Here is a 26,199-nt window from a genome sequence, read left to right on the forward strand (position 1 = left end):
AACCAGAATAAAAATGCCTGTGTGGTCTACAGAAACCTTAAATTTTAAATTACCAGGAGGCATTCATGATTCAAGTTCGCTTCCTTTGGCAGATTCCTCCTCCCTTGGCTAGGGAGTAAGTGCAAATGAGGCTATGATCAAGAACCTCTCCTTAACTGTTAAAGATACTGCAAAAACTACTGCTAAAGCAACAGCGGCCCAACAAAAATCTCTAGACTCTGGCCAGGTTGTTCCTGATAACAGGATAACCCTTGATTATCTTTTAACTGAGGAAGGAGGTATCTATGACATGGCCAAACACCACTTACTGGACTTGGATTGACACTTCTGGGAAAATTGAGACCCAGCTACATAAGATCACTAAACAAGCCAGTTGTCTTAAGAAAGTTACTTATTTAACAGAGTCTTTCTTTGACTTATTTGATTCTGATTGGTTTGGGTCTTGGGGACCATGGGTCTGAAGTACACTCCAGATATTGGGAATTATCCTGCTTATATAAATAACTATAGTAGTCTCCCTGGAACACTGTATTCTCTCAAAAGTTTTAAATACGTGTTTGCAGCCACTACCAGCAAGTAAATGATCTCCTAAGACCAGAATGTCAGAAAAGGAACAAAGAGGGAATTCCCTGGTGGTCCAGTGGTTAGGACTCCGCACTTTCACTGCTGAGGGCCTGGGTTCAATCCCTGGTGAGGGAACTAAGATCCCACAAGCCGCAAGGCACGGCCAAGGAAAAAGAAAAGTGTTAGTCTTTGCTAACTGACATTTCTAATGGTCCCTTTCCCCTTTCAGCGATCCCTTATACTAGTGCATCTGCCTATCCTGACTGACCTCTGTTGTGCCCTTCTTGAGAGCTGTTTGAGTAAGAACATTTTTAAAGAATTTTAACCAGCTTTTACAAATTTAGGAAAGTGTAAACCAGAGATTTTGTTTCAATCCTTCCAACTATATTATAAACACAGGGGCCTCAAATTTGCAGCTAGCACAGCATCAGACACAAAGTAGAATTCAATAAGTTATTATATTGATTATAATTCCTACACATTGATAAGTAAAATATAATTTCTCTATGAATGAAAACAGAAAATGTTCCCATTGTCTTGGTCTAGCACTCAGATTATAAGAAAAATAAGAAGGAAAAGCTAAAAATAGCAAAAAGAACCAAAAAATCACTGAAGAACTGCTTATAATGGTGAAACATCAGAAACAACCTAAATATAAATAGGGAATTTATTTTTAAAACAATGCCTTGTTGAATTCAGGCAGACTCCTGAATCCAGTTCATGCTGAATAAAGGAATAGCAACCCCAACTGAAGACCAAATTGGTAATCTAGAAAATTAAATAAAAGAAATCGTCCAGAATGGAGATGGGAAGGAGTTGAAAATTTTGAGAATGAATTTGAGACAGGGAATATAGTACATAAAAAGGTCAACATTTCTTAATAAGCATACCTGAAGAAGAGAACAAAAGAGGTAACAGAAGAAGAACTAAATAACAGGAGATAAAAATTGCCCTAAACCAAAGACAAAAGAAAGGGGCCACTTAAAAGATCCATAAGAAACCGGCAGGATTGGAAATGGGAAGTGAAGGCATGAAGGTAGGAGGAATGCTACTAAAGCTACTGAATACCACCTTTTAACTTCTGAAGTTGAAGTTATGTTCATAGATCATCTATTCAAAAAATAAATAATGTGTAAAAGACACAAGAAACAAAGCTAGATAAATGAAGGGGGGAAGAAAAAAAAGACTTACACTTTCAAGACAGACTTCGGTGAAACTTTAGAATGCACGGATCAAGCGAAAACTCCTAAGAGTTCCACAGAGGAAAAAAACAAGTTTCCAGAAAGAAACTTCCAATGAGCAACAAGAAATGCCAGAAGCCATGAAGCAATAGTTTTGGGTTCTGAGAAAAAAAATATTCTTAATATAGAATTCTATATTCAGCCAACTATCAATCAAGTATGAGGACAAAAAACACTATCAGACATGCAAGAACTCAGAAAATCTACACATCCTATATGAAAAAGCTACTTAAAAAGATATCCTCAACTAACCAACAACAAAAAAAGAATCCAAGTAAAACCAACCATGGGATATAAAGAAATCTGCTAGCTGAGTATGACCCAGAAGACTTGAAAAAAGGGCAAAATAAAGAAGATCCATTGGGCATTAATACCTGGAGGACTGTTTCAAGCAGCACCTATTTGGTACACAAGCCTACATTTCCTTCTCTATGGGTCTCAATATACTAATTCATTCAGCAATAAATAATTTCATAATCATAATATTTTAAAGCTGCTGAATGGCTTCCAGTGTTCACTTTTTTAAATCAACCCATAGACAAAAAGCAATGGATAAACTAGAAAGCTATAAAAATTATACTTTAAAAAAAAAAAAATTATACTTTAAAAATCAGGAGATAGAGAAAAAGAACAGGAAAAAAATTTGTTACTTTCCTTAACATTCACACGAGGAAGACCACAGATAATATCTGAATTGACAAACCAAGAAAAAGAAATTTAAGTTTATAGCTTAAAGTCATAAAAGTAATCACCACCAAAAAAATTTAAATAACAAAGATAAAAAATTTGAAGGTTGAGATGGGAAAACAGAAAACAGGGGATAGTGAAATCTCTCAAAATTGCTCAGCTTTTCTAATGGAAAGTCAACAGAAACTGCCTAAAGTTGATAAATCAAGACAGAATTATACGTATGCTACTTAAAGTTATAATGGTAAGCAGCAGCAAAACTTAAAACGGAAACAGTTAACACTGGTTATCTCTGAGAAGTGAAGGGGGCTTGGGAGTGGGCAGTGAGAAGGAAGTACTGTTGGAGTTTTTTAATCATGTGCAACTATTATTTGATAAATTTTTATTTATTTATTTATTTTTGGCTGCATTGGGTCTTCATTGCTGCATGCGGGCTTTCTCTAGTTGTGGCGAGCAGGGGCTACTCTTCATTGCAGTGGCTTCTCTTGTGGCGGAGCACGGGTTCTGGGAGCACAGGCTTCAGCAGTTGTGGCACGACAGCTCGGTAGTTGTGGCTCGCGGGTTCTAGAGTACAGGCTCATTAGTTGTAGCGCACGGACTTAGTTGCTCTGCAGCATGTGGGCTCTTCCCAGACCAGGGATCGAACCCATGTCCCCTGCCTTGGCAGATGGATTTTTAACCACTGCACCACCAGGGAAGTCCAATTTGATAAATATTAATAGCATAAAAATAAAAATATTTCCACTTTGATACAAATATACTATAAAGATGAAAAGATTGCTGAGAACTTAGTTAATAGAACTTTGGATTTCTAAATTACACAAGCTCAAATTACATATAAATTTCCAGAAGAAAGGAAGGTCACAAACAGTTTTATAATTTGCACCAAAACCCAAAACAATAGGATTCACTCAGGTTTAAGTCACTCTTAAAATGCAAATATAATTAGGGACTTCCCTGGTGGCGCAGTGGTTAAGAATCCACCTGCCAATACAGGGGACATGGGTTCGATCCCTGGTCCAGGAAGATCCCACATGCCGGGGAGCAAATAAGCCCATGTGCCACAACTACTGAGCGTGCGCTCTAAAACCCGCGAACTACAACTACTAAGCCCGCATGTCACAACTGAAGCCTGCACGCCTAGAGCTCATGCTCTGCAACAAGAGAAGTCACCGCAGTGTGAAGCCCACGCATCACAAGGAAGAGTAGCCCCCGCTTGCTGCAACTAGAGAAAGCCTGCACGCAGCAACAAAGACCCAATGCAGCCAAAAATAAGTTACTTAATTAATTTTTTTTAAATGCAAATATAATTGTAAAAGGGAAAGGGGAAAAGGAAACTAACTTTTGTAAAAAGCAACAATAGTTTGTGCCTCAAACTGCTTAGGTCTCTCACCAATGAGCTTATTTAACAATCATAACTAAAATAACTTTTCTACAGAAAGATGCAACTAACCCACCTATGAAGTGAAAGTTTTACCTTATTTTTCCAGCAGCCATACACTTACCTTTCTGTCCAAATGTAAATATCTACAGATATCTGCAAAAGTTTGCCATGACAGGGCTTTGGTCTGTGATCACAGAACAAAACAAAGTTAGCTGGCCTACCTGGTAATTAAATCCATATGCTGATCACGTTCATCTTAGTAACTGAGATCAACCACAAAGTCTCATTGAAATAATATTTTTAAATAGAAAATACACAAGTTCAAAGCCTCTGTAAGGAGGGTATATTTTTCCTTTAGAAAGGCTGACTCAATTAGAAATTAAAAGTATTTTATAAGGACATAAATTATTTGAGGACTTTACAGGTTATTTCTCTTTGACCCATCACCCACTTCTGTATAAGAACTCACACCCTCAATAAAAAACTACTGCTGCACACTTGTATCTTGAATTACATCCTGTCCTCTCTCCCGAGATTCTTTTATCCTGCACAATGCATGCTCAAAATGGCTATTACAGGAAGTGTTGCACTATCAGCTATTTATAAATGGACAAAAATCTTTAAATAGCTCTGTTAGCTACCTCTTTATGGTTCTAGACCTTAAAAACTACCTGTTTTCAAAGACATAGTCATGCTGGTAATTCAAAATGTTCAAAGTGTCCTTTTATTTTGGAATCCAAAGCTGCACTAAATTATATAGTCACAATATCACAAGATAACAAACAAGCTGATCTTTAAAAACACATTAGTCGAACACTCTTAGTCTAATCATTTACCACCAAGAAAATTCCAAATTGCAATATATTGCCTTCAAGCCTTCTATATTGATGTCTAATCCACACTACACTACTTCAGAATTTTGCAAAAGACACAATTTAACATCACATATTAACTTTTTATCCAGTATATCCAGTTCAAAAATATAGTACACAAAAGTAAAAATTCTTAATTCATCAATATTGATATCCATTGTACTGAAAAAAAAGAACCCTTTCCATTGATCTACTTTTTTCCTATCTAAAACTGACATGTCTTTCCCATGCTGCTAAAACAGTAACTTGCATTTCCTATGCAAACTAATAATTTAGAACTCATTTTGTATGTATTAATAATTATTATTTTTAAAGCCTTAACATTTCTCTTCCTTATTCTCAGCCCTCCTGTCTCCAGTCTTTAGAGATTTATATCGGATACATCACCATATTTGCAGATCATTTCAAGGCATTGCTTCCAAAAGTAAGCAGCTTTTAGAAACTTAACTTACAGCGATAATAATATGCACAAAATACTGTACCTACTAAGGATATTCACCACAGTGTACTTGCAAAAGACTGGAGACAGCCTAAATGTCCATGAAGAGGGATAGTTAAATGTATGTAAGTCAATACAATGTAATATAATGAAACTATTATAAGGAACTAGGCATCTCTGTACATAAGATATGTAATGATCTTCAAGGTTATATACAAAGTTAAAAAATATACAGCAGGAACAGTACAGCACCCTACCATTTATCATTAAACACACACACCTCCGAGAAAATCTCTCTAAAAAGGAAAACCAAGAATGGTTGCCTCTAGAAAGGGAAAAGGGTGACTGGGAAAGGGAAGGCTTACAGTACGTTGTATAATCTTTTTTTTTTTTTTTTTTTTGCCATTGAAGAATTTATTGAAGCATCAGAATACTCGGAACAAACACATTGAATGTATCACAAATTGCAGATTTGGCAAAACATGGAGGGTGGCAACCAGATTATATAAGCTTTTTTATGCACACACATTTACTACTTACTAAACACATATGCTCTTTTTGTAAAATGAAATACTTTTTTTTGAATAGTAATCAAATATCCTTGATAGATTCCATTCACAAATTGACAGCTTTTCAGTTCAAGTATTAGTTTGCTTTATCAAACTACTTCAGCCTCAAATTTTCTATTACTTGAAAGAAAAAATACAAACTTTCCTATTTCATTTGTCCACACCATCAGTTATACATTTTTATTAAAAGGTCACTTCATGGATTTACGAATTGTGTTGCTAAGCCACTTGTTCCAAAAAACTCTAAACCTGAGAAGTCCAATATCACAGCTACTAGCCAGTTTCTCGGTCACACTAACTGCATTTCTTGAGCCACACGTGGCTAGTGGCTGCCATACTGGACAGCACAGATGCATTTTCATCATTGCAGAAAGTCCTACTGGACATCACTGCACTAGGCTAAGGGCTGGCAAACTAAAGCCTGTGAGCCAAATACAGCCCACCACCTTTTTTTTTTTTTTTCCTCCTGGAACACATTCTAATTTGTATTCATTTATACATTGTCTGTGGATACTTTGGCACTACTATGACAGATTCAAGTAATTGTGACAGAGATGGTAGGTATGGCCCACAAAACCTGAAATATTTCGTTTCTGCCTCTTTACAGAAAAAGTTTGTCAGCCAGTGCTCTAGACAATCAGATTTCATTGAAAAGAACATTCCCCTGGGCTCCAAAAACAAAGTTCTGAAGGCTTGCAGTGCATAAAGAACTAATTAAACAAGCTGATGTCCACTTGATTTACTAAGTGATAAAAGTACTTAGGTTTTTTTTAACATGAGTCCATAATACCAGAAAATTTCCTAAAATATGTTTGAATGCTGACGTTTTCTAAGCATCTCTATAACATCGCTAGTAAAAGCACACAGAAGACAGATTACTACAGTCTAGCAATTTTAGAAGAACTGGCCTAAGAAGAAAAAAAAGTGCTTAATAATTCAAAAAATTACCCGTGTTACTTATCAAACTATTACAAGAAATGTATCAACTGTCTTGAAAAGCAGCACATTATTTCTTACAGAAAAAATTACACTAGACCTAGTTAATGTTACCTAAATATTTACATTGAACTGCGTATCTCATGTAGCATCCCCATATTTCAGGCTTTCAAAACAATTACTGAAAACACCAGTTAAGTATGTCTACCAGAACAAATATATATATGTTTTCCAATTTAGGGCAATTTTTTTTTTAATACAATTTTTGAGTGTGCTTACATACCCAACCCTGTACAAGTTGCTGGAAACAGGATGATGATGATCCATTTGTAGTTAACAGTTTATGGAGCAGACTAGTATCACAGTGATATTACACACATAAGAACAAGAGGGGCAGAAGCACAGATAATGAGTACACTGGGTAACTAAGGGAAGACTTCTAGAAGAAAAGCTATTTGAATTGGGTATTGAAGTAGGAGCAGGACTTTCCCAGGTTTGTGGGAGGGGGAAGGAAGAAAGGAATGGCAGAGCAACACCATTCTGGTTTGAGTGCAGAAAAAGAAAATGAGACATGAAAAGGACTTAGCAAATCCTAGGAAAAAAATGAGCAGTTGAATGCTACAGAAGCATATGGCTTGAACACACTGGGAAAAAAGGAGGGAGGTGGTGGCAGGCGTAAAGGCTGTAAAGACTAAAGACTTTAAGATCCAAATGCAAATGGCTTTACACGCCAAACTAGGGAATTAAGATCTGATGTAACCATATGAGCCACAGAGAATATACAGCTTTACAAGAAGAGATATGACATGATTGATTTTATTTTGTTAACACTGGCAGCAACTTGGATCTTGGACTACAGTGAGGGAAGACTAATGGCAGAGACCAATTTGGCTATTATGCAAATCAGAGATGATGGCCGAAAGTAATGAGACTGAAGATGAAGAGAAGCCAGATAAACAGAAGCAACTGCATGTGGTAGAATCTCCAGGCCTGAACTCCTACGTTTTTAAAATGCCCCTGATATGGGATACTTTCCCTTTTCCATATTTTTCGGTACAGATGTAGTACCCTTTGCATGGAAGAAGTTTATACAATAAGATTGTCAAAAGTGGAAGCAATGTGGTCTTTTTTGTTTTTTTTCCCAAGGTATTAGGAGGGAAAACACATTAGGAAATACAAGAGCTCAAGAGTCAAGAGATCTGGATTACAGGCTTGTCTTTGCCAAGACTATGGGCATGACAACCTCTAAAAGCTCTGGTTTTCTAATTTGTAAAAAGAAGAAATTAGACTAGATGATCTGAAACTCTTGAAAGCTCTAAAATACTATGATCACAGTGATACATCTTTAATCTTTGGGAGGTCTCCAAAAAAATGCAAATACAATTATCTATTCTAACTACAAACAAAATGTGAAAAACCCGTTAAAAACATACTACATTTATTGTGAAGGATTCATGACAGACATTAAAACATGTAGTTACCAACTACTTCTCATCTGAAACCCTAAGGCAAAACTGAAACTCAGTAAGATAACTCTGTCAGCCATTTCACTTTCAATTACTATATTTCAAAATAACTCCAAAAAGCAGCATTCTTTTATTGGAGTGGTTCAAAAGACTAAATGAATGTCTGCAAAGTTGAATGGTAGTATTGTTGGGTACAACAGTGTTCAGACATAACACTAGTCTATGGAATCATGTTTGCCTGAACCTCTTATTCACAAAAGAACTTTTTAACAATATTCCTTTATCAATCAAAACAAGAAGTGTTTCAAACTTGATAAATATGGTCTTGAGATTTGTAACCATACTGTTATGTGACTTTTTCCTAATGTTGAAAACTGGATTACAAATTCTTGCTCATAAAAAGTCTAGAAATATTCTAAACTGGTTTCTCTTCAAGAATAACTTCTAAGCCTGATTTTTTATTTAAAAAAAAAAAGGATAGCTGGGTCAAAAGACCCCCTTCCTTCAAAACAAAAAGATGGAACAAATAACATTGCTATTAAAGGTGAAAAACCCAGATGTAAATCTTGCATTTCCAGTCCATTATAAATTTATGTAGCATAATTAATACAGCCTAAGTTAAAGTCATATTTCAAGGGAAACAATATTCTAAGGTTCTGTGAACTCTAGTATTAAACTATAAGCAGAGGCTTTTCTAATGATGTTTTATGTTACATTACTTCTTCCAGTGTTTCTTCTAGAGACCTGAACAATTTGGGGATTATATGCTACATTACATACACCAGAATAGTTCCTCTTTAAGGTACTCACGTGATTTCTCTCTTGCTCCCTAAAATAGCATTATACATCTGAGTTAACCAAAATAAATTCTGGAAAGAGCTACACTGTAATTTACTATGATCTGAGTGTAAAATCCTTTACTATGCGAATCTGTATCAGTTTAGAACCATCACTAAAAACTTTCTGTTCTTTCAAATCACCGGTATCAATGAACATAAAACTAATCCTGCTACCAACCCACAAGAGACGTGGGTGTTTACTATAAAGCCTTAAATCTCAACTAGACTCTTGGTCCAAGAAAAAAAAACTTTATACTGATTTTTCTTATTAGTGATTTAAAGTAATGCTTTCAGATCCTGAAAGTTTTTTTTAAAAGCATATATTTTGAAGATATACAAACTGATCTTACTCTACTAAAGAAGCTTTATTAATTCTAATTAAACAAATTTCACTCAAGAAGGAAGTGTATTCAAATCAAGAATTTTGTTAGAGGGGAAAATATTCAAAGAACAAATATAAGCGGGAATTAAATTATCTGTTCTTTGTTGTAGCCCGTGCTATCCAAATACAATTCAGAAGCAGAATTTAGCTTTTCTTAAAAGCTGCTTGCTTAAAAAAAAAAAAAAAAAAACTTTTTTTAAAAACAGAATTAAAATACATTTTTAAAATTCCAGTCCAAATATATTATAAAGTTAGCATGAGGAGTATGAAAAACACCGCCTCTGATTTGTTTTGTAATGCCAGTGCCGAAATAGGAAAGCTAGATGTGCTTTCTCCAAATATATCTGATAAGATTCCCACAGGAACACCAATATAACAAGTAGAGTGTATATTCCAAAGACAAAACACAAGTTAATTATAGTACTTCACATTGCAAGACATTCATCCAAGGACACCTGGCAATTAACTAAGGAATTATGAGAAAAGTTTACAAACAACTGAGTACTATGGGGTCCGTTCACTTACAAGAAGAGAAAAAATTATTTGCAATAATAATAATCCTTTACACTTGTAAAGTACCTTGTAGTTTTCACCATGCGCGCGCACGCGCGCGCGCACACATACACAAATCCCCCTACCTACTTTGGTCCTAGAGTTCATCAATCAACCCAGAGAGTGTGCAGAACGATAAGCAGCACTTCAGGTCTTACTAATATCACTGTGGCTGATATTCAATTCATTCAGAAACGTTTCGCTACGATCCTAAAAACTCATCCACATAGTTTGATCGTCTTTAAAGTTTAAGCGGGATACGCAGATGTTCCCGGGCTCCCTAACTCTGGGGAAGGGGAACTCTTGCCAGGATGGGCCCTGAGGTGACGAATAGTTTTAACCCACCCTTCGCAGGCAGAGAACTGGTTCCACCTGTCCTGGATTACGAGCCGTGTGCCCTCCAGTACGAAGAATAGGCATTCTCAATACAACGTCCAGCTCTCCTTCTCCTATGAGAACAATCAGTAAGGGCTTCCTAAGGGGTTCCTACGATTCTCCCTTAACTCCCAGGAAGACAAAGGTTCAGGCCCAGCTCTGTGTTACTCGAATTCCGTTCTGGATAATCTAGGTGCCCCATAAACCTCAGCACGCAGTCATTTGGCAGAGGATGGAGGGGAGGACCTAAGAATACCCAAGGTGCGGGGAAAGGAGCTACCAGGGCAAACTCTGAAGTTCTGCGAGCAAAACGCGGTTAATCTCTCAGAAGGTCCTACATTCGAGGGAAGGTGCGGAACTGAGAACGTGAGAAATCGAAATCGGATGCAGGCGAAGCGGCGTGGAGAAGTGGCCGGGTATACGACTGGGACTGAGGGACTGCGCGGAGGGGCCATCGGGTTGGCTGGCCCCAAGGGCGAAGGTGCCCAACAGCTCAGATCCGTGAGGCTGGCGAGGATCCAGACGCACGGCCGGCCGACGGACTCCTCGGCTAGGTTTCAAACCGCCGCCCCCGGGAGGCGCTCAGCCCATTGGAAGTTCCACCACGACCGTCACCAGCCCAAGGCCGGAGCGGCAACTCCTCGGCGGAGCTCTCCCAGCCCTCCGCGTCTCCCCTGGAGACCAGACACCCACAAACTCCACCTCCCACCGAGGTCCCAACTCGAGTCCCGCCGCCAGCTCCATGCACGCGGAGGGCGCCCCGCAGGACCGGACCTACGCCCCCCGACCGGGCTGCGCCGTGGGAGTTCAAGGGGTGCGACGGGCCCGCGCGGGGGGCGAGCAGAACCCACGTCCCTCAGAGTCTGCCCCGGGACGCGGCCCCGCGACCACCTCCGCCTCGCCCCCCGGGCACGGCCCGACCCGGCTCCGACCCACCCATCCCGCGCGGTCGCGGGCAGAGCTAGGACCCGAGCAAGCCTACTCCCCCCGCCCCTGCTCTTACCCATCTTTTCGCCTCGCCTTGTAGACGTGCCCGTAGGTGCCGCGTCCCACTTTGCACCCTTCGTACTCAAACAAATCCTCCACCCGCTCCCGCTCCGCCGCCAGCTTCGCCTTGAAATCATAATCCATTGTCTGCTTTCCCCATAGAGGCACCGGAACGCGGGGGCCGCCGCCGCTCAGTCCCTCCTCCTCCTCCCCCCGCGACCGCCGCTCCACTTCTCGGGCCACCTCTCGGGCGCGCGCGCGCGCCGCCCGCCGCCCTGCAATCCGCCTTCAGCAAGGGACTCCTCGGCGGCCGCGGCAACCACCTCCTCCACCTCCTCCTCCTCCGCGGCAGCGGCGGCGGCAGCTCCCGCAGGAACCCCCAGTCCCGCCTCCCCCCTTCATTTCCTTGTTTTGGAACCTGGTGGGCCGCGCCGCGGCTTCCTCGAGCTCATTAACGAACCAGCCCGCCCGCCCCGAGATCGCGGAGACTCCTGGGAAATGTAGTTCCTCGGGCCTCAGGAATGGCTTGAGTTTTGAGGCTGAAGGAAATACAACTCCCAGGCTGCCGTGGGCCACTACAGCCCCACCTTCACAAGGCGTGCACGCCTGCGCACTGAGACCGCCCTCCCTCAGGTAGCGTTGGACTACCACCAGCTCTTGTTAAGGTAGAAAGCGCAAAGTTGTGCTGTGCTTTCTGCGAGTTTGTGGGAGCTGGTGGAAAGAAGGCGCTTGTTCTGGTGCAAGGAAGGTACTCTATTATAATTGCCCCCGTGCGAGAAGGAGAGTGGAAAGTGTTTAACAAGCGCCCTTGCCCAGGAACTTTGCCCCAGTGGTTTACGAGGGAAGGACTGTGGTTAGGGCAGTTGTACTGAAGATTGTTGTTTGTTTTTTTGTAGCAATTGTCCCGCCTCTTACCCCGCCCCCATCCAACCGCTCATTGGCGGAGAAGAGAGAATGACGTCCTCGTTGGTGCGTGGGTATCCCCAGGCTTTGGCTTCTTTCCGACTCTTGATTGGTAATTGGATGTGCTAGGCTCTTCCTGATAGGATAATCTTTTTTCTTTACGATGCAAAAACCGTATTTCAAAAGCTGAACATTCAGCGGTTTCCTACTTCTAGCATCGGCCAGAGAACATGTAACTTCTGCGCCCTAGTCAGCCAATCATCCTTTTCTTGGCGCTCTAGTCATGGTCTCCTCTTACCGTATGTGATTACCACAGCCAAGCTTTTGGCCATCTGTCTAAGGACAATTAAGGTGCCTGCGGAACGCAGCGTTTTGAAAACAATCATTTGGGTTGGATTGTAAAGGGATTTTTACGGTTTATGCATAATGGTGTCGTTGTCCTAGAATGTTTAAGAAAGTCTCCTTTATCAAGGTGAACGTTGATTCATTATTGCATGCATAAAACGTAGCAAATGTTTGGGATGCAATCTTAAACATGGTTGGTGCTAGGATGGGACTTACACACCACATTCAGTGGGAGCATAGAGCAGGAAATAGTCAATTCTACCTGAAGTGGTAAGGAAAGTTAATAGTAGTGACCCGCCTGCTAGGTTTTGGAAGAAACCTGGAAAACTAGAGAGAGGCGTGGAGGTGGGGTGGGGGGAATTGTTTACTTACTACAACAATGTTTCCTGGGAAATTTCCTCAGATCTTGAAGTAAATCATGAAGTATCTGAGTTTCTGTTATTTCCAAGCACTATGATAAGTGCTGGAGATACCAGATGAAAATTGGTCTTTTCCATCAGGGACTAACATGTATTGAAAAAATAAACATGCAAACAAATTAAAAACTATGTGGGTACAAAGAGCAATAGTAGAATAGGAGGACTTCCAGAAGAGTCAGGGTAGGCATCATTAAGGGGGTAGTTTTCAGCCAAAATTTAAATAATCTTATTTGAAGGACAAGTGGGGAAGTAGCAAAGAATTATTTCTGGCAGAATGGCATGTGTATATATCATTGACAGAACCTGATATATTCTGACAAATGCAAATAGCTTGAACATTACAGATTAAGACAGGAAAAGATGATGGCTAAGAAGAGACTGGAGAGATAAGCAGAGGTCAGAATATGAAGACCTATATATATCAAGCAGAAGCTTTAGATTTCCTCATTCTATAGGCAATAAAAAGCCATTGAAGACTTTTGAGCCAAGAAGTAATCAATATTGTATATTCAAAAAAAAAAATACTTCTGGACTTCCCTGGTGGCACAGTGGTTAAGAATCCACCCGTCAATGCAGGGGACGCGGGTTCAATCCCTGGTCCAGGAAGATACCACATGCCGCGGAGCAACTAAGCATGTGTGCCACAACTACTGAGCATGCATGCCACAACTATGAAGCCTGCGCACCTAGAGCCCGTGCTCTGCAACAAGAGAAGCCACCGCAGTGAGAAGCCTGCGCACCACAAGGAAGAGTAGTCCCCACTCGCCGCAACTAGAGAAAGCCCGCGCACCCCAACAAAGAGCGATGCAGCCAAAAATAAATAGAATTAAATCTTTAAAAAAAAAAAGAGGTTGACCACACTGTTGTTACCAAGGATGGGGGAAACAGACATTCTCCTGCATTGCCAGTGGAAGTATATATTCACAAAATATGTACCAATACATACATTAGATTTTGGTTTGGCAATATCTATCAAAATTACATAACAGTATCCTACAATTATACTCCTTGTGGCGGATGCTCTGATAAGCCTTCCTAGACACACACCCCTTCAGGACTAAAGGATGTACTATTCCCCCAAGCTGCTGGGAGTGCTGCCGCAGCCTTCACCTCTCAGCCCTCTTCAGGAATTGCCTTGTCTAAAGAGCCACCTCATCTCACCTCACCTCACCATTTTCCTGGAACACCCTACATCCAATGACTGATTAATGCAGGGATATAAAGGCCCAGACCTCTCACCCCACTTCAGGACAACTCTGATCCTATCTTCAGAACTCCCTGTTGGGCTGACTCAGGCCGTCACTGAGAATGCATTGCAGACCAACTTCTCAATCTCCCCCATCCTGCTTTCTTCCTTTTCCTTCCACAAGATTGATCCCATCAACATTCTGTAATAAACTGATTACATGTTAATCTCCATATCAAGGTCTGCTTCCCCAAGAGCCCAGTTTGTGGAATTCCCCATGTGTGCAATATGATACAACTTAAGGTTATTCATTGAGCATTGTTTCTACTAGGAAAGGACTGGGAAACAACAAAAGTGTTCATTAGAAAAGGACTGGATAAATAAATTATGGCATATGCACCAATGGATTATTATGCAACCCTAAAAATAATTCAAAAGCTATGAAATATGCCTCTCAACTCTCCTCCTTGCAAGAAAGCCCCAGTTGCTAAGCTCTGGATCTACCACTGCATTTGCAATGAGGCCACAGTCCCCAACGGTTGCTCCTAGCCTATGACTGACCATAGCAGGATACTATGCTGGGAGTGCTGCATAGGCAGGTCCATTCCTGCAAGATGCAGAGTTCCTCTGACAGGTGAGTTGAGCTTAAGGACCCCCCGGCATAAGCCTGTCTGACACTTCCTTCGAACTCTGTTGCAGTCTGAGTCACTGCCTACCCAACCCTCCTTCCTTCCCTCTCTCCTTCACAGGGGCAGATTAGCCTCACAATCTGACAGCTCCTTCAGCTCCACCCCCCCCCCACCCCCACCCCCCCCCACCCCCCCCCCCCCCCCCCCCGTTCTCTTCCTCACAGGCATTTCCTCCAATAAGTGTCTTACAGGTCTAATCCCATCTTGGCATCTACTTTTCAGAAGACCTGATCAATGAGGAAATTGTTTAAGTATTGAAATGGAAAGACCTCCAAGATATCAATATATTTTTAAGTGAAAAAAAAAGCAAGAATCAGGAGAGTGTCCATAATATGCTAACATTTTTATACAAAAGAAAAAATACATACTTTCTTGTGTATGCATGACTTATCTGTAAAAGGACCACAAGAAACTGTTTGCTCAGGGAAGGAAAACTGTGCTTGAGAATCAGAGGTAGGAGGGAGAATTTGTACTGTATACCTTTCTGAATTCTGATCCATGAAATACTGCCTTTTCAAAAGGTAAGTAAATAAAATTTAAATGAAAAAAAATAGAAACTTGGCTAAAAAGGAAGGAGAAAGATAGATAGGATTGTGGCTACCATGGTCAAGGGAGGTTCAGAGTTTTGTTATTAGTTTGTGTTTAATAAGGGGAAGGAACTTTTCATATATATATTTTCTATTGGAATATATTTGCTTTACAGTGTTGTGTTAGTTTCTGCTGTACAGCAAAGTGAATCAGCTATATGTATACATATATCCCCTCTTTTATGGATTTCCTTCCCATATAGGTCACAACAGAGCATTGAGGAGAGTTCCCTGTGCTATACAGTCAGTTCTCATTAGTTATCTATTTTATACATAGTAGTGTATATATATCAATCCCAATCTCCCAATCCATACCACCCTCCCTCCCCCCTTGGTATCCATACATTTGTTCTCTACATCTGTGTCTCTATTTCCACTTTGCAAATAAGTTCATCTATACCATTTTTCTAGATTCCACATATAAGCGTTAATATACGATATTTGTTTTTCTCTTTCTGACTTACTTCACTCTGTATAACAGTCTCTAGGTCCATCCACATCTCTGCAAATGGCACAATTTCATTCCATTTTATGGCTGAGTAATATTCCATTGTATATATTTACCACATCTTCTTTATCCATTCCTCTGTTGATGGACATTAAGGTTGCTTCCATGTCCTGGCTATTGTAAATAGTGCTGCAATGAACATTGTGGTACATGACTCTTTTTGAATTATGGTTTTCTCCAGGTATATGCCCAGGAGTGGGATTGCTGGATCATATGGTAGTTCTCTTTTTAGTTTTTTAAGGAATCTCCATACTGTACTCCATAGTGGCTGTATCAATTTACATTCCCACCAACAGTGCAAGAGGGTTCCCTTTTCTCCACACCCTCTCCAGCATTTATTGTTTGTAGATTTTTTGATGATGGCCATTCTGACCAGTGTGAGGTGATACTCATTATAGGAACTTTTCATATATTGAAGGAAAAGAGCTGGTGGAAAAAGAAAAGGTGAAACCAATACTCTTCAGTACAGTGTTCAATAAATTACATGAGATATTGAACACTTTGTTAAAATAGGCTTTGCGTTAGATGATTTTGCCCAACTCTAGGCAAATGTAAGTGTTCTGAGCATATTTAAGGTAGGCCAGGCTAAGCTATGACGTTCAGTAGGATAGGTGTATTAAACACATTTTCAACTTAACAAGATTTTCCACTTAACGATGGGCTTAACGGGACATAACCCCATCGTAAATCAAGGAAGATCCGTAATAACTTTTCATTTCTATTTGACATGGGAAGCATGATCAAATGCAGAGAAAAAAAGCGGTGGCAGTAAGGGCAGGGGGCTTGAAGAAGGAATGATGATTTTGGCAAGTAAGTGGAGTGAGAATGAGAGCTAACATTTACTGAATCCTAGGCATTTTATATAAGCTAGCTAAATATGTAATCCTTACAACCACCATGGGAGGAAGGTATGCATTATCTCCATTTTACAGATAAAAATACTGAGGCTCCAGGAGGATAGTTTGTGGAGTCAGTCAATGATAGGATTTAATACCCAGTCTCTAAGACAATAGAGAACAAAGACTGCACTGCCAAGTATCAGTGTCATTTATCAAGATCAAAGTATCCCAATGAGACATTTATCCTTTTGTCGCACTCTATTTTATATGTTAAAATTACCGCCTCTGCTTTTTTTTCTTCATATTTGGTTGATATCAGTCACTAGTTCCCCTTTCTCAGTGCATGGAAGAGTCATAGAGCTTATGAAATACAGAAAATTTATAGTTGCCACTGCCACTGAGATGTTCATTGTCTCAGTATGTATAAGAGGCCTTCCTTGCCTTTGTTCTTTCCACTCAACCAGCAACAGTTCTCTGGCCAATCAGATTTTACATGTAAATACCTGTTATGCTTCTGGGAGGCATATTCATTTTACTTAAACATTGGTTTAAAGTCTGAGAACAAAGATCCTTTTAATAAGGATGGTCTAAGCTTAAAGGCTGTTGGAGAAACAGATTCTGGTCTCTTCAGTACAGAGTCAATGTCAGGGAAGCTGAAGAAGAGGAATGGGAGGCAATGGGACTAAGAATCAGACCTCTCTCCCTACTGGATGAGGATGCAGGCCAGACTAAGGGAGGGATACCCACCTGCTGCTGATAGGGTGTAGGAAGAGGTTGATGCCTGTGTCAGTTTCCTAGTGCTGTTGTAACAAATTACCATAAACTGAGTGTCTTAAAACAAAAGAAATTTATTCTCTCACAGTTCTGGAGGCCAGAAGTCTGAAATCAAGATGTACAGAGGGTTGGTTCCTTCTACGGGCCCAAAGGGAAAATGTGTTCCATGCCTCTCCATTAGATTCTGGTGGTTGCTGGTAAGCCTTGACATTCCTTGGCTTGTGGCAGCATAACTCCAATATCTGGCTCTATCTTCACATGGCCTTCTTTCATCTATGTCTGTGTCCAAATCCCCCTCTTCCTAAAAGGACATCAGTCATATTGGATTTAGGCCCCAACCTAATCCAGTATGTCCTTGTTGTAACTTGTATGCATCTACAAAGACCTTATTCCCAAATAAGATCACACTCAGATTCCAGGTGGACATGAATTTGGGGGGGACGCTATTCAACCCAGGATAGTGCCTGAGCTTTGACTCTGTCTCTGAATGAGGGGCCATCCTGAAAAAGGGAAGAAAATTGTCCTTGACTTAATTCACACCACATTCAGTGGGAGTGAGAGGGGATCTTTGGGATCCGCAGACTGGGCTTTATTTTGTGGTTTTTTTGGTTTTTTAATAAATTTTATGCTACGTGTATTTTCTTTTAAAGAATTTGATTTTTTAAATTTATTTATTTAGTTATTTTGGCTGCGTAGGGTCTTCATTGCTGCACGCGGGCTTTCTCTAGTTGCGGCGAGCGGGGGGCTACTCTTTGTTGCGGTGCGCGGACTTCTCACTGCGGTGGCTTCTCTTGTTGTGGAGCACGGGCTCTAGGCGCGCGGGCTTCAGTAGCTGTGGCTCGTGGGCTCTAGAGCTCAGGCTCAGTACTTGTGGCACACGGGCTTAGTTGCTCTGCAACATGTGGGATCTTCGCGGACCAGGGCTCGAACCTGTGTCCCCTGCAGTAGCAGGCGGATTCTTAACCACTGTGCCACCAGGGAAGTCCCTATCCCTTCATTCTTTAAATTTCTTAGCCCCACTATAGCATGAATTGTTCCCTGCCACCAGAATGCAGCCTGCCCTAGGTGTTAAACAAAAAAACAAATAAATGATAACCACCCAGAAATTAATAGGGCCTAATCACATGCCAGTAAGGAATTTGAAAAGTTTGATCTAAACATTTAAAAAATGAGTTTATTTGACATAGGTAGAGAATGAAAGAATAAAGTGATGGTTTCAACAGTTTGTTCAAGTCAAAAGGAAAGGTTGGATTTCCCTGGTGGTGCAGTGGTTAAGAATCTGCCTGCCAATGCAGGGGACATGGGTTCAAGCTCTGGTCCGGGAAGATCCCACGTGCTGCGGAACAACTAAACCCGTGCACCACAACGACTGAGCCTGTGTTCTAGAGACCACGAGCCACAACTACTGAGCCCACATGCTGCAACTACTGAAGCCCTCGCACCTAGAGCCTGTGCTCCACAACAAGAGAAGCCACTGCAATGAGAAGCCCCCGCACCACAACAAAGAGTAGCCCCCACTCGACACAACCAGAGAAAACCCGCGCGCAACAACGAAGACCCAATGCAGCCAAAAATAAATAAATAAATAAATTTATTTTTTAAAAAAGGAAAGATCGGGGGTTTCCCTGGTGGCGCAGTGGTTGAGAGTCCGCCTGCCGATGCAGGGGACACGGGTTTGTGCCCCGGTCCGGGAAGATCCCACATGCCGCGGAGCGGCTGGGCCCGTGAGCCATGGCCGCTGAGCCTGCGCGTCCGGAGCCTGTGCTCCACAACGGGAGAGGCCACAACAGTGAGAGGCCCGCGTACCGCAAAAAAAAAAAAAAAAAAAAAAAAAAAAAGGAAAGATCGGTGTGCCCAGCTTCCAATGGGTTAGTCGTGAGGAGAACTGAGCTGCAAATCTTGCATATCAGGTTCACTGCATATGTGATGGAATTAGTAAGCAAAGTCATGAATTTTTTAATGCTTATGCCCTTAGTCATGACCAGTTTATAAGCTATGTGGAAGTCAAATTTGAATATGGATAAAATTTCTCTTAACAGTCGTATCTAAGTCAAGGAAATTTATTGAAGAGATTTACTAAGTTGTTTCCTCATGGTTTAAGGCTCAACTCAGGATCATCTCTTTCAGGAAGTCTTCTCTTCCCTCCCCCAGACTAGGTTGGGTGCCCCTCATCCGTACTGGTAACATCCTGTGAGACCTCTCTGCACTTTGCTTATCTTATGCATACCATGTTTATCTGTCTTTCTTCCCAGATAGTCTATGACCTCCTCAATGAGCAAGGATTAGATTGGTTGCTTTCCACATTCTTATATTTGATTAATTTTTTTGTCTGGGTATACAATTCCAAGTTAAAAATGAATTTTTCTCGGAACCATGAAGGCATTACCCCCACTACTTTCTAACATTCAGTGGTTCAGATGTGTTATAAGACTGTTTTACCCCTTCTTAAGTGTCCTATTTTTCCCATAGAAATGTTTAGCATCTGTTCTGTAATCTTGAAGATATAATCTTTCACAGGGATGTGTCTGGTTGTGGGTATTTTTCATTCATTTTGCTCTGTCATTTCCTCTGGTATTTTCCTTCCTCTTCTCCAATGCTGTCACGTCACTACCCCTTTTTGCACCCTTTGGCTGCAAACTGAATCACTGTGCTGTACACCTGAAACTAAGACAATATTTAAATCAACTATACTTCAATTTTAAAAAAATCAGGCGAGCTAGTGTCTTTGGCAGGTGATTAATATATGTAAGCAATGATACTAATCGGTCTTAACACTTCTGAAATGTTAATTCTTTATTAGCTGAACCTAAAATAAATCAATAAGAGTATTGAAACATAATAAGGATGAAATCCAAAATCTGTTGAACGGGAACAATATCAGTGGTATGTCATATATGAAGATTATTGTGTGTGATCATTTGGTTTTATGATTATGATATGTTTTAGTAAATGCACTAGTTATTATCCTTGCTGATGTATTTTTGCTAATCTTTCATCAAGTGAAAGTTTTGTTGTAATGATACATATCAGACTGTATTCAGTGTTACAGAATCAGTATTCTACAGAGAATGAAGAAATAAAGCACTACCTTAACTGGAAAAAAAAGAAAAGAATCAGGCAAGTGTGCAGTTATATGTACAAAGATGAACGTGACTATGGTTTTTATGATAAAAGTTAGAAACAGTTTAAATAATGGTTAAATAAATAATAGCATATCCCTTCAGTGGATTACACTGCAGCCATTTAAAAGAATGGTATAGGGCTTCCCTGGTGGTGCAGTGGTTGAGAATCTGCCTGCTAATGCAGGGGACACGGGTTCGAGCCCTGGTCTGGGAAGATCCCACATGCCACGGAGCAGCTAAGCCCATGCGCCACGACTACTGAGCCTGCGCTATAGAGCCCGTGAGCCACAACTGCTGAGCCTGCGTGTCTGGAGCCTGTGCTCCGCAACGAGAGGCTGCGACAGTGAGAGGCCTGCGCACCGCGATGAAGAGTGGCCCCTGCTCACCGCAACTAGAGAAAGCCCTCGCACAGAAATGAAGACCCAACACAGCCAAAAATAAATAAATTAATAAAATTAAAAAACAAAAGAATGGTATAGATCTAATTTGTATTAATAAAAAGGAATATCCATTTATAGTGTGGAGTAAACAACAAACAAACAAACAAAACACCTCACAATAGTTTATAAACTATGGATAATTTGCCATAATATTTTTCATATAGGGTATCTCCCAAACATTTCTGATCATGCATTTTTGTTTTAAACTGTTAGGAAATTCATAGGAATTCTATGCTAATATTTTCACTTTTAAATCACAAAACATAAGATATCAAATGGCTTAAGTTGGGAGGTTTTAAATATCTATATACACCTTCATTTATTTTACTGAGAGTGAACCTCATGGGAAGAGCAAGTTAATAATATTTATAAGCTGATGAAGGGTTGGTCCCTATTTGTAGGTACAAAAGAATATTTTCTTCCAGTTGTCTACATGCCTTCTATAGAGATTAGAAGAATTCTGGCTGAAGTTTTAGCATCCCCGTCTGTAACTGATACATAAAATATTCCTCTGATTGTGTAAATTAAGTCTTCCAAGAATTAGAGATAATCCATTTCTAAAAAGCTTATTAAGAATTTTTTTCAGCCTCTGCTGGGTTTTAGTAATTAAGGAAGAAGAAAAAATTCAGTCTATATTCCATCTGTATTTAGTTCGCAAGTATAAAGAACCATAGACCCCTTAAAAGTCACATTTTCATTTTCTTAACAACTACTTTCTAATTGCACCCTTGATATATATCCCATTAAATTGTTTGATGCTCCTTGGAAAAGGACCTGTGTTATGTGATACAGTCCTTTTGGACCTTAATACCAAGGAAATTGTCTCTGGAATAATTTCCTTATGTAATTTACTGAGTTTTCCTTTTTGATTTGGTGATTAGGAAGCTCAGTGTTAATATTTCAAACTCGCCTATAGTAACTGTGTTAGGCTATGTGGTAGGTGTTTTCCTATTCTACTTTCACTGATTCTAATTTGTTTTAATTTAAACTTTTCTGTATGTGTCTCATAAACTATTTCATTCTTTATGGAAACTTTTATAATTTATATCTTACCTATTCATGAACAACTGGTCATTATTTTAATACCTATCGTTTCTTATGGATTTATAAAAATGGTGTCTCCTACACACTTGAGTGATACAGGGAAAAGTTATTTTATTCTCTCCAGGCAAGACATGAAAAAGGAAAGTAAATAAACTAGCATTACTGCATACCTACCATGTGATAGGCACTGTCATAGGCAGTTTTTAGCATACATTATCTTTTTATCCCTTTAACAATCTTGTGAAATAAGATCCTACATTTAGATATGTTAAGTGATTTGCTGTCACACTGTTATTTAGGAGTGGACCTCAAATTCTGATTCTTTAAATCATGCTTTCTCCATTGTATTATAACCACCTCCAAATTTTATTACTGCTAGTCATCAGCAACTGCACCTTTAAAGCATTTTTCTAGGGCAGTACCTCTCAAACATTAATGTACAGATGAACCACCTGAGGATCTGGTTAAAATGCAGATTCTGATTCAGTAGGGCTGGGGAAGGGCCTGAGCATCTGCACTTCTAACTGCACGCAGTTGGCGCTGATGCTGATTCTGCTGATCCTGGGCCACACTGAGTAGCAAATTTTCAGAGTGTGTTAACACCACGGTTATCTAAGTAGTTACTATATCAAAGGTATGAAATTGAACAGATGCAGCATTTCTAAAATTGCCAGTAGGGCTTCCCTGGTGGCGCAGTGGTTGAGAGTCTGCCTGCCGATTCAGAGGACACGGATTTGTGCCCCGGTCCGGGAAGATCCTACATGCCGCGGAGCGGCTGGGCCCGTGAGCCATGGCCGCTGAGCCTGCGCGTCCGGAGCCTGTGCTCCGCAACGGGAGAGGCCACAACAGTGAGAGGCCCGCATACTGCAAAATAAATAAATAAATAAAATAAAATAAAATTGCCAACAAAATAATCAACGAATGCAGCTGAAACCTCACACCTAGTCTCACAATGGGACTCAAACCCAATCACACCTCACATGGGATTCGAACGTAGCCGAAAGTCAGATTGGGACTTGAGCCCACGGGCCGGGACTGAAACCCACGTCTTTTAATTAAAATCACTCACGTGGTGTCCGGACTTACTGAAGCTCAGATTCTTTTATATATATATATATATATATATATAGGCTGCGTTGGGTCTTCGTTGCTGTGTGCAGGCTTTCTCTAGTTGTGGCGAGCAGGGGCTACTCTTTGTTGGGGTGCACGTGGTTCTCTTTGCGGTGGCTTCTCTTGTTGCGGAGCATGGGCTCTAGGCACGCAGGCTTCAGTAGTTGTGGCACATGGGCTCAGTAGTTGTGGCTCACGGGCTCTAGAGTGCAGGCTCAGTAGTTGGGGCGCACGGGCTTAGTTGCTCCGCAGCACATGGGATCTTCCCAGACCAGGGATCGAACCCATGTCCCCTGCATTGGCAGGGGAATTCTTAACCACTGCACCACCAGGGAAGTCCTGAAGCTCAGGTTCCTTATGTCTCGGCACAGAAGGAATTCAGTGAGAGGCAAAGTGACAGGCAAGTAGATTTATTAATATAGGACTCTCGCGAGGGATACAAGCAGGCAGCCAAGGGGACTCTGCCCTGAGAACTAAGTGGGAAAGCAGGTTTATTCAGGGAGATACACACTCCATAGACAGAGTGTGGGCCATTTTTATGGCCTGGGTAATTTCACAGGCTAACAAGTGGGAGGATTATTCCAACTATTTTGGAGAAGGTACAGAGATTTCCAGGTATTGGGCCACCACCCACTTTTTGGTCTTTTATGGTTGGCCTTGTAACTGTCATGGCACCTGTAGCATGCTAATGTATTACAATGAGCATATAATGAGGCTCAAGGTCTACTGAAAGTCGAGTCTTCTGCCATCTTGGGCCGAATCAGTTCTAACCAGTTGATGTCTTATCCTCAATGGCTGTGTCATTCTTTTAAAGGTAGTGCCCTGCCCCCTTCCTTCCTGTTTCACAACTGTGTGCAGTGACTATACACAACTTAGAGAATCCTGAGGCTTTGTTTCCTGTGTATAACAGCCTTATGTGGGGTGGTATTACTCCCACAGCAGACAATTCTTCAGATAACTAGAGGAAAAATCTAGTCAACTGAAAAAACCTCATTTCCTAATCATGTTGGTTAAGTATATTCTTTTCCAAGCCTGCCAGATTTCTGGATGAATCCAGCATTCATACAGATGACTCATGATACCCTAAGCTCCAATCTTTATTATCTTCCCTCCATTTCAGCCACCCTAGCAGTATGGGAGATTAGAGACACAGAATAACCCTCTCTCTCTCTCTCTCTCTCTCTCACACACACACACACACACACACACACACAAACACACACACACACACAAACCTGCTTAGAACATGAGAAACATCTGTTCAAATACATTATTGAGCTAGCAAAAAGTTAAGGAACACTCAGAGGCCAAAGCCAAGTGAAAGCAGGAATTTGGAGAGGAAAAGAAACACAAAAGGAAGATTTTATAGGGGGTGGAGGGTATCTTCTAAATTCTGGTGACCTTGAACTAGAGTTCTAATGGTCATGAAGGATATGGGAACAGGAAACAAGGCCAAGACCCCAGCCAAGGTAGGGAGTCTAATAGGAGATCCTCACAAACAACTAGGACACCTTACCTGTCTTGACCTTGGCTCTAGATAGAAGGGAAGGAAAAGCTACCAAAATAATTTGCAAATACAAGCAAAGATTCGTGGCCCAATTCAAACTACCTTTTTTTTTTTTTTTTGCGGTACGTGGGCCTCTCGCTGTTGTGGCCTCTCCCATTGTGGAGCACAGGCTCCAGACGCGCAGGCTCAGCGGCCATGGCTCACGGGCCCAGCCGCTCCGCGGCATGTGGGATCTTCCCGGACCAGGGCACGAACCCGTGTCCCCTGCATCAGCAGGTAGACTCTCAACCACTGCGCCACCAGGGAAGCCCTCAAACTACCTCTTGTTAGGAGATAATTCTTCATGACTCTGTCAAGTTTCTGCACATCTTGTGAGCAGAGGTACTGACTGTCTTTTCAACAGTTTATATAGTGAGCAGTCTTGGAGGATAATGATGGCACCTCCTTCTGGAGACAGATTTGCTTACAACCTTGGAAGATAGCCATAATGTCTATCTCTGGGAAAAAAGGCAGTCATGCTTACTGCCCATTATAAACTATCCATGTTCTGCAAGTTCTGTGTTCCTTTCCTGTAGTGAGACCTACTGCATGTATAGATGTCACCTAGCCCACTTTGTGTGCCCTGTGGGAATTGGGACTTGGGGAGCCAACACAAATGCTGACACTCTGTTATTGGTTTGAGTAATAACCTGCCCTTAGTCTATGTCACAAGAGTAGCATGTCTTCTGCTAAAATCCATGCAACTATGGCAGGCTAACTGTGGCAGGTAAAATCTCAGACCTTTCACAGTTCTTAATGTCTAGGTGGCCCCAAACACTTTATGCTGAAATTTTATTTTAAATTGGTCCTAGGTTGGTAGTACCCATAGACAGCTAGTATAAGCAAAAGAAAATCCTCTCTAGAGAACACCCTTCAACTCAGGCCTCAAACATTTCCCACAGATAATGTAAAGGAGCCATGAGCTTTCAGTCAATTTATAAAACACACAAGAAAAAAAGGTATGATGAGTTAGAAGCAATTTCAGAAAAGCTTCAGATATTAGAATTGCTACAGAATATAAAATAAGTGTGTTTAACATCTTTAAAGAAATAAAAGATAAGGTTGAAAATTTGAGTAAGAAACAAGAGGTTGTTAAAAAATGACTAGTCAATTTGCAAAAGAACAAAATAAGACCTCTAGAAATGAAATATATAATTGTTGAAGTGAAAATTTTAATGAACGGGTTAAACATCATTAGAGATGTAGCTGAAAAGAGAATTAGTACACTGGAAAATAGATCTAAAGAAATTACCCAGAATGTAATAGAGAGCAAATATGAAAGCAAGATTACAAGCCATGAAAGATAGAGTAAAAAGGTTGATATATGTTGAATCAGAGTCCAGAAGAAAAGAATGAAGAGGCAATATTAAAGTGATAATGGCTGAAATTTTTCC

The 26,199-nt window shown here is 40.8% G+C and overlaps 1 protein-coding gene across 2 annotated transcripts in view; it reads right to left on the bottom strand.

Moving 5' to 3' along the window:
* The window catches only part of CDK19 (cyclin dependent kinase 19), a 180,929-nt gene extending 169,269 nt beyond the window's left edge, over positions 1-11,660 (bottom strand). Inside the window, exon 1 of one of the 2 annotated variants that reach the window (XM_022554378.2) lies at positions 11,310-11,660. In XM_022554378.2, coding sequence (XP_022410086.1) covers positions 11,310-11,437 — 128 coding nt within the window. In that variant the 5' untranslated portion in view covers positions 11,438-11,660. The remainder of the gene's footprint in view (positions 1-11,309) is intronic. The other variant, XM_022554394.2, reaches the window with a different exon arrangement.
* Between the last annotated feature and the right edge of the window lie 14,539 nt (positions 11,661-26,199).

The sequence above is a fragment of the Delphinapterus leucas genome, chromosome 12 (genome assembly GCF_059928025.1).
Source record: "Delphinapterus leucas isolate spDelLeu-1000000601 "Yukka" chromosome 12, BTC_Dleu_Yukka2, whole genome shotgun sequence".
Taxonomy (NCBI): domain Eukaryota; kingdom Metazoa; phylum Chordata; class Mammalia; order Artiodactyla; family Monodontidae; genus Delphinapterus; species Delphinapterus leucas.